Below are 10,014 nucleotides of genomic sequence, written 5' to 3' on the forward strand. Positions count from 1 at the left end.
AAAAACAAATTAAATATAATGAGAAATTCAAATATTCGTTTAAAAAAGCCGCCCGCTATAGGCAAACGGGACTTAAAGCATGTGCGTTAAATGAAGTCCCACATTAGCCTGTGCAATTCGCACAGGTTAATCAGGTACGAGACTTTCCGCTTTTATGGTATTTGCCGTTAAAAGGAAGTTTCTTCTTAACAAATACCCAGTTATGGTGGAAAGTGTCGTACCTGATTATCCTGAGCGGACTGCACATGATAATCTGGAGCGACAGTTTAGGCACGTGAATTAAACCCCGTTTTTCTAGTTACTGATGTTGCCATCCCCACCTTGAAGTATCGTTTTCAGGTCACGTGATTGGTTAAACAAACCCCGACTTGTATGAACGTAGCCGGACAGTCGCTTCCGAATTGCTGCATCTAGATCATAAAGTTAACACGTTTCGTATGCAGATAATCACATCATTAATACACTCGCGTTCACTGATTCTCTTTTTTGCACGTACACTTTAAAATATATATAACACTATTTTCTAACGTTTAGCATACAAAAACGCCTGCTTATTCGGAAAACCAGTACGACGTGATGCAATTTAAATCTCAAAGTAACGAAAATCGACAAACATGTGATATTAATATTGTCATACTAATTGCTTCTTGGTTGGCGTCATGGTTTCCGTCGAGGCTCTTGACCGCCGCTCCTCCCGCCGGATACGGCGAGAAATTCCCAAAAGGGTCGCTTATCCCTAGATTGATAAATCCACGGACGTCCGCTGACCTCGCAGTTCGTGTACTGTCCTGTTTAGCGGTACTTGACGGGTTATTGTCATTGACTTCCGGTTGAGTGGTGGTCGCCGTCGAAGGCGCGGATGTCGACAGGGTGTCTGAATTCGCGGCGGTATCGTCGTCAATGAGAAGGATCTCGTCGGGATCGAGTATGAGATCGGCGATGTTAGCGCTAGTTACCACTTCCGGGAGACCGCTTATTCCGGGCTGGCCGAGATCAACAGTAAGAGCGTCAACCTCCCCCGATCCTTCTGGTAAATCTACAATACACAAGTTAAAATGGTAATAATATTAAGATGCTGATAAGTAAAAATAACGGAATATGAATATTTAAACGAGCACTGCTGACAGTAAGGTGCAATGAAACGATGAACTTAAAAAATAACGTTATCGTCATCCTCGTCTTCATCATCACCACCTCTTTCCTTTTTCGTCTAAAAACCAACACATAATAATAATCATCATCAGCAGCAGCAGAAGCATCATCGTCGTCTTCGTCGTCGTCATCGTCACTCTCAGCATCAGTATCGAGAATAAAAACAAATTAACCATTCAACAAAACAGTGTCCTCACCGCAGTCCTTACGACATTTGGTGAAATTCAGTTAAAGGGATATCTTGGAACTGGTCTCATTTTTCTTCGTATTTACTATCAGATGTACCAAACATACCCGCGAACATACAGATAATGTCCTCTAAGTATTTAAAAAAAAATCTTTGTATTCTACGGATGGCTTGGTAAACACGGGTTATTCTTCGTCTCAAATTAAAAACTATCAGACTTGCCTAAGGATTCGAGCCTGATGTAACATATCAAACGCGCTCTGGGAAGACGGTGCTTAATGTCCGTGCTTAAAGTGTGATCCCAGATTAGCATGAGCAGTCCGCACTGTCCGTCTAAATTTGATTTGCACTAAGTAGAGACTTTCTTTAAACGATAAAAGCGGAAAGTGTCGCAGTCCGCACTGGCTAACCAGGGATGACCCTTTACGCACATACGTTATCAATTTCATTACTACCTGTTTCCACTCCGCCCCCACTTGATTCCTCGATGTGTTCGTTACAGTCGGTCATCGTGACATCATCATCTACGTCATCACCCATCCCAGCACCGGAACCCTCCACATGCTCGCAACGCGCCTTACGGAACGTCCGGTCTCCAATAATAACGCGAATCTTGTCGAGGATTCGCGTCAATTCCTTAAAGAAAAAAAACACAAATATACTCAAATTATAATAAATGCGTCTCCCTGGTGGCAATTAAAGAATAGTAAATCAGCCGACACAATAACTGTAGCCCATTAAAAATCAAAATCTTTACAAAGGAACGTACTCAAAATTGTGCTAATATATTCGATAATTAGATTTCAATTGATATATTGAAATTACATAATAAAGTTTATATCGGAATACATTAGGCGTTCCGCTTTAAAGACATTAGTACAAATCTAGCAAATCATAATATATTTACAATATCCGAAATAAAATGGTAAACGTAGACGACATTCTCGAGCACATGTTATATTGAATACATATTTTCGATCAATCGTTGTTTATTAAGAAATAAAACGGCGAGTTAGCTCCTATGACTGAACATACACGAATATTTGGAGCTACAATACGTTTTAGAGGGAGTTTATACGATTTGTATATGTGTTAAATTGTAATGAATTTTTAAAAATATGTTACAATAACACAAAATAGGCAAGAAAAATTATACATTGAAGACGAATTTCATAAAATGCAGCAAAGGGAATTTAGCGCCCAAGCCGATTGTGACGAAGATGTACATATTTTCCTACAATAACCGAAGCATTCGTCTTCTTATTAGGATCGGAGTTAGTGTTCGTGTGTCGTATGAATATATATCGTTGCAGGAAATTAAATTGATCTTTAAAACAAAATTTTGATTCACATCGTACATGCATGATATACATGCTGGCGAATTCGACCGTACAGACATTTTCGATTTCAGAATTAAATATCTGGCTTATTTCGCATTTTTCGACACATGGTCTTCTTAACTTTTATTTTAATTTATATTGAAATATATGTATAATAAGGCTTTTTAACACATTTTATATAAATTCATAAATATTTGACAAAATCGTATAACCTTCCTTTAATTAAACTCCGACGGGGAATGCTCTACTTTATCAAGACAAGACAATGCAAATATTTATTCAGACTTGCACAGTGTACATCGTCTAAACACTAGATATTTCAAAGGCAATTATGTCACAAAGATAAACATAGTAATAGTGTCAACATAAGCAGCATCGAATACGGTTCCGAAAATACTAGGTGAAGTACCTGTTATATATAGAGGATAACTATTTGAAGTTAAGTAACAACATTAGAAATATTATCTCTTAAAATCAGAGCTTCTTTTACACATTTTGCCAATTTAATAAGTTTAAAGCGGTTTGTAGTTTAAATACTTTGAAATTCAATAACGAGGGAGTTAAATCTACTATAACCGGTATTCAGACAGGTATTTTCAAAATTATCGATGAACAGCGTTACAAAGACTGTAAGTTTTTCTATTTAGATTGATAATTGATTATGAACGAAACGGAATTAAAAAATCTTGGTCAGGTGTTTGATTTGAATGTATTCCTTTTTTGAATACAGTGTATTTCCATTTGTTTTTGAAAACTTATTTGTGAATCTATGAATATGTCCATGTAGCCTTTTCCCACTCAGAAGCAAATTGAAAATGGCTGTATGCAACCAGCATAATACCAGAACAACCTGCGAGTAACTCGCAAAATGTTCAGATTTAATGCTGTTTGCAGATCATCATTATCTTATGGTTTGAAATATTTTTCAAAACTTCATTCTTTAAAGAAATGTCTTATATTTTATTTGATTTTCGAAGGGACTTTAAACGGGTCAAAATGCGCATCTGTGCCGGAAAGGGTTTAGAAAGATTCATTTAGACAACAACCTTGACGTCCCTGTGCAGAGTGTTTGATATCGCTTGAATCTGACGTTCAGAACCGGAACTGGCTTTACTCGCCAATATGGCGGCAGCTCTGCGTATCAGGGGAGATAACTGCCTGAAAATAAACACGAAAGATCATTGTCATCATCAATTATTCTTGAACTGTTATGAACAATAAAATGGTCGTTGTCGGATAAAAAACTGTTTTGAAGAACTCCGAGTCATCTTAAATATACTACAAAGTACCCCGGGTACGGAAATACGTTTAAAAGGCACACGGGGTACTTTTGAGTATATTTACCTTACGCCGGTTACTTTGTAATATACAATGACCAATCGAGCGTTAACGGCATTCAAGACTCAATATGAGGTCTTCAGATGGGCGACCTGTTGCGCTAAAACTGTCATTGATACTTTATATATTATATAATACACGTTGTTGTAAAAGGCCAAGAATATGCTGGACATTTCCCCTTTTTCAAATTTGATGAATTTATATATCAGCGACGACACTTTCCGCATAGACTTATCGCGTTTATAAGTGACTTCCCCATCAACGAACAATTTCATAAATGCGGAAACTGTTGTCCCTGACTAGTCTGTGCGGACTGCAAAGACTAATCTGGGACGAGACTGAACCCACATGCAATGAGGCCCATTTTCAAAGAGCGAGGCTCAACACTACATGCACATTCCCTCCAACTCACATTCGAATCATGGTGGCCTCCTTAAGCAGCTCGTCGGCATGCATGCCGGCTTTATCCACCAGCACCCACTTCATCATGCGGCTCTCGTCGAACGTCATATCGGCCACGTGACTTGTGGAGCGGTGCCGCCTGAGGTCACGAATCTCGTGAATAAGGGACATGCTAACCTGCACGTGTATTGATAGAAAACACAAAGTTCTTTTTGTTAGCATTTTTTTTTCCAATTGCACCTTTGTTGACAGAAGAGTACGCTGGCGAATAAGAGGCGTCAGTGAGTGTGGTTTTCAAGCTATTATTCCGGATATATTCTCGTCACTTTTAAAGTAGACATTTCAAAGAGAGATCATGTTGTGGTCACACAAGCAATCGCAGCCGCGATACTTCGAAGAAAAAACACTGGGGTAAGTCACATGATTAGAAGAAAAAACACGTGCCATATATCAAAGATTGTATAAATATTAAAGCGTTAAATCCATGAATAAAACGTTTACTTAATGTTTCCAAAGAGTATAGCTCGGAAAGTGTGCGAACTCCTCATCAACTCATTAATGATATGACCGGTACGCTATTGTCGACATAACTGAATAGCATCTAAATTAGTTCATTTTGTGTTAATTTTATTAGAATTTGTTATTTTATTTTATTAATTCAAACGACGAACTAAACCGCTTCCTCTTGTAAACAATTACGCTGATTACATGTAAAATGACACACTAATATCAGTAACGTTCATGTATTAGTAGATTTCCAAATAGTTCTGCATTTATAACTATATTCATGACTTTTGTGAAGAAACTAACACAAAAAACGGTTACGTTGAAGAGTTGTTATGAAAATATGTTTTGTTGTGAAAAACATCGTGTTCGCAATATATGAGCCGTTATATGTGAACAATGGGGTAACAAATCTAAATTTATTTATTGTATATTAAAAGGTTTTATTTCAGTTCGTACCATCAAGATACTCTTGGTGTCAGCATTGAACGTCGTAGCCTTGGTGACGAGGTGCCTCAGGTCAGCCTCACCCAGAACGCTGCTGTCTCGAACCTGAAACAGTCACGATTTGCACAGCGTTAACACATATCTATAGTGTTGTGTACACCGGCTACATTCCAATCACCCCTGAAATGGGCTCAGAAAGTAGTCTCATCTTTTTCACACTGGTTACATTGCGCTAAGCGCTGAAGATGGCACAAAAAGAAGTCCTATCTCATGCATACAAGCAACATTCTACTCGTCCTAGTAGTAGCTCAGAAATGCCCCATGTTTTGCACAGCAGCTCATATCTACTTATCTTTGAAGTGGGCTTGAAAAGTAATAGAATCTCTTGATCAACGGCTACATTCCACTCACGCTGTAGTGAGCTGAGAAGTAAGTCCCATCGCTTAAGGCTTACATTCCACTCAACCATGTAATAGGCTAAAAAAGTAGTTCGTAGTGCAAGTGTGCGTGGCTAAGTCACATGATTAAACGTCAGAAAAGTTTCGCGCACCTCCATGAACTGTGTCCATTCAGCACTTTGTTTAGCAGTTGCGTACTGATACCATCTTCGCAATATGGAATGAACTAGTTCCAAAGTATGAATGAACAAAATGTATTTGTCAAAATAATTTGTATTGTCAATTTATGTTGAAACCCAGTAGAAACATTGACATGGTTCTTACCGAAAGTCGCCTTGGTCGTGTATCAAGAAGACGCTGGGCGTTCATAACGGTGCGCATGGTGTGGTTAGCATGCCGCTCAAGGTCGTGAATCGCTTTCATTGGGTGCCAGTCGGCAAGCGTCTGACTCATCCGGATGTACTCGGAGTTGACAACTTTCCATTTTCTGAGAGAAATATATTAAGAGGTTCGATGTCGATGTAAGAACATGAAAATGTAATCATAAGCAACGGAACGTAGCATTTAGTAGAATTGAAGATTACATATTTTAAAGACATGTGGCGTTAAAAGGTGAGGTGTATATAATGCTTACTGAACCGTAATTGCTGTCAAGCGATCATGTAATTTGATTTAAATGTAAATGAAATTAAATGTATTATTTATGACTAATAAACATGGCCCACTGGTGCCATACATACTGCATTTAGTATCCAGTCCGCAAAAAAATACTCTGCAGTTCGATTTGAAAAACATAACAAGCAGGCTTGCATATGAACTCGAGCCTGTTATAGCATATGCGCCGCGCTGTGAGTTATTAGGGCATCATGCATGTGCGTAAAGTGTCATCCCGTGCAATCGGCACAAGCTTATCATGGTTTTCCATAAAACCTGAAAGTGTCGTTCCTGATTAACCTGTGCGGACTGCACATGCACTATAAACCTGTGCGAACTGCACATGCGCTATAAACCTGTGCGAACTGCACATGCGCTATAAACCTGTGCGGACTGCACATGCACTATAAACCTGTGCGAACTGCACATGCAGTATAGTATAAACCTGTGCGAACTGCACATGCGCTATAAACCTGTGCGGACTGCACATGCGCTATAAACCTGTGCGGACTGCACATGCACTATAAACTTGTGCGAACTGCACATGCACTATAAACCTGTGCGGACTGCACATGCACTATAAACCTGTGCGAACTGCACATGCACTAAACCTGTGCGAACTGCACATGCACTATAAACCTGTGCGAACTGCACATGCACTAAAAACCTGTGCGAACTGCACATGCAGTATAAACCTGTGCGAACTGCACATGCACTATAAACCTGTGCGAACTGCACATGCGCTATAAACCTGTGCGAACTGCACATGCACTATAAACCTGTGCGAACTGCACATGCACTATAAACCTGTGCGGACTGCACATGCATTATAAACCTGTGCGAACTGCACATGCACTATAAACCTGTGCGAACTGCAAATGCACTATAAACCTGTGCGAACTGCACATGCACTATAAACCTGTGCGGACTGCACATGCGCTATAAACCTGTGCGAACTGCACATGCACTATTAACCTGTGCGGACTGCACATGCACTATAAACCTGTGCGAACTGCACATGCGCTATAAACCTGTGCGAACTGCACATGCACTATAAACCTGTGCGAACTGCACATGCACTATAAACCTGTGCGAACTGCACATGCACTATAAACCTGTGCGAACTGCAAATGCACTATAAACCTGTGCGAACTGCACATGCACTATTAACCTGTGCGGACTGCACATGCACTATAAACCTGTGCGGACTGCACATGCATTATAAAGATTAAACGTGAAACCGTCGTATCTGATACTGAAATATCAGTTAGAAACTTCTGGAATCTCAACTCACTCAATTGATCCTTTGACATGACTTCTTTTATCCTCCGCCTGCTTAAGCTCTTCATGCGCAGCATTTTCGAACTTCCGGCTCTTGTAGCGCATGTCCGCAACCGGTGTGGCGTCATACCGGTAGTTAAGCGGATGTCGCCTCTCGTGGGCGCGCCGATAGATCTGCTTCGTGAGAAGAGCACTTTCAAGCATCACACCTGGAAATGAAATCATATAATGGACAACTTGCGGGTATTCGTTGTTTCATTTCATTTAATAAACGTATTCATGGATATTTAATATATAAGCCTCACTCTTGGATGCATGTGCGTTAAGTGTCGTCCCAGATTGCCATGTGAAGCCCGCACAGGCTTAAAAAGGACGAATCTTTCGGTCTAAAGTGAAATTGCTCTAAGAAAATACATCCTTTAAATGAATAATACAATAATAGCGGAAGTGTCGTCCGTAATTTGCCTGTGCGGACTGCACATATCAATCTGGGACAACACTTTACGCACATGCATAAAGCCCGATTTCCCCAGAACGCGTCTAAATTATAAACCTTAAATATCAAAGTACATTTGTTATATTCATTAAGAAATACAACCAATACAATCAACTCTTATACTAACATATTTATGTAACAACCAATGAGACGTAAACAGTTTTTTGTTTCCATCCACCCGACATACCATATTTTTGCGTGCCGGCCATAAACGTTTTTTTTTTATTCCTTGTTGAGTTTTCCATCATTTTGTTTATGTATTCAAATAAGCCAAATTAACATTCACAAATAAAGGAAGAAAAGTTTCACAGAAACTGAAAAGATTTACTGTATATGTGGTCGTTTTGCTCGGCCAGTGTAGTGAGATGCGCGCGCACTCCGGTCATGTACCGCCATCTTGTGATGTTGTTGATGTTCGAGAAATCGTTCTGGACCTACGCGTAACAGTGGGGTATGTCTTAGTTTTGCATGTCTGAATATTCGAGAGTATAATAATCGTACAGTTTTGTGTTTGTGTGTTCAATCAAAAACATGAAACACACAAAACAGCCTTCTTTAAAGTGTATACAATTCAATAATATAGGCTTTTTGTTTATAAAATTGCACTTCTAGTACAGCTCTTGTCGACACTGTTGAGCTTCTGTCTGTAAAGGATAATGTTAGTCGTGTATTGCGCAAATCGCTCTAATGCCATATGCGGCCAGCGTAGCTAAAGCCCAGCTGTGCATCGATTAGTCTTTTCAGGCTCTACCCTGTCCGCTAATGAGACCACGAAACATTGCGTGACTTTGTAGCACACTGGTCTGAAGTAGTGCTGGTCGCATCATACTGGCAACATACACATTTTCGCATGACGCGACTTGTATTTTCCCAGCGAATATATCCCTTATCATAAAAGTACAGTTAGCAGATTATATCACTACGAGCAACGTTCAGCATTATTTGAGTCGCGTAAGTAAACAACTGGACCTAATGCATATGCGTTAAATTTCGTCCGAGATTAGACTGTACAGTACAATCAGGGACCAAACTTTTCATCTCAAATGGATTATCGTTTCGAAAACACTTCCTTTCAACCAAAAAAAATCTATAAAAGCGAAACGTTTCGTCCCTTATTAGCTGGTGCGGACAGCACAGGCTTATATAAGACGACACTTTACGCATATGCATTAATTAAAATTTTCCCAGCACGCGGCCCTTATTATGACGTCAAGTTTTACGTCATCTTACTCGTGCGAGCTGGTGCTGCACTCTCCGCAGCATGTTCCGCAGGGCGTCAATAATGTCTCGCACAGGGGCGTCCACCATCGGGTGCAGCTTCTGCTCCTGAAACGGCAGACAACATTTTTTAGTTTAAGTTTTCTCCTGAATAAGTAGACGCCAATTTTGTGTTTCAGTTTTCTGATCCTGAAATGACTGACGGCAATGTTGTGTTTATGTTTTCTGCTCCTGAAATAGCTGACGGAATTTTGGGTTTCAGTTTTCTGCTCCTAATTTGTCAGACGACAATTTTGTGACTAAGTGTTCTGCTGCTGTAATGACAAACGACGATTTGTTGAGTTTAAGCCTCATATAACAGTCGTAAAATCAGTGTCTTAACAAGGCTGCTTAGATAATGAAATAAAAATCGTGACTCGCGTTTACTAATTAAGGGTTTTTATCACATAAAAGTGCCTTGTCAGAACAGTATGTCAATCCGTTCTTAATGCATGTGTGTCAAGTGTCATCGAAGATTAGCCTGTGCAGTTCGCAATTAGAAGAGACGAAACGAAAAATACAAATAAAGCGAAAAAGTATCGCTCCTGATTAGCCTGT

The 10,014-nt window shown here is 39.7% G+C and overlaps 1 protein-coding gene across 1 annotated transcript in view; it reads right to left on the reverse strand.

The window, feature by feature from the left end:
- Positions 1–10,014, reverse strand: part of LOC127841209 (uncharacterized) — a 45,535-nt gene that overhangs the window by 24,643 nt on the left and 10,878 nt on the right. The window contains exons 4-13 of the mRNA XM_052369875.1: positions 9,430–9,525; positions 8,528–8,633; positions 7,717–7,912; positions 6,093–6,255; positions 5,383–5,475; positions 4,430–4,596; positions 3,726–3,837; positions 1,795–1,975; positions 638–1,036; positions 321–410 (exon numbers count right to left, since the gene is read on the reverse strand). Of these exons, the coding sequence (XP_052225835.1) occupies positions 321–410; positions 638–1,036; positions 1,795–1,975; positions 3,726–3,837; positions 4,430–4,596; positions 5,383–5,475; positions 6,093–6,255; positions 7,717–7,912; positions 8,528–8,633; positions 9,430–9,525 (1,603 nt within the window). The remainder of the gene's footprint in view (positions 1–320; positions 411–637; positions 1,037–1,794; positions 1,976–3,725; positions 3,838–4,429; positions 4,597–5,382; positions 5,476–6,092; positions 6,256–7,716; positions 7,913–8,527; positions 8,634–9,429; positions 9,526–10,014) is intronic.

This window comes from Dreissena polymorpha, chromosome 8, assembly GCF_020536995.1.
Source record: "Dreissena polymorpha isolate Duluth1 chromosome 8, UMN_Dpol_1.0, whole genome shotgun sequence".
Taxonomy (NCBI): Eukaryota; Metazoa; Mollusca; class Bivalvia; order Myida; family Dreissenidae; genus Dreissena; species Dreissena polymorpha.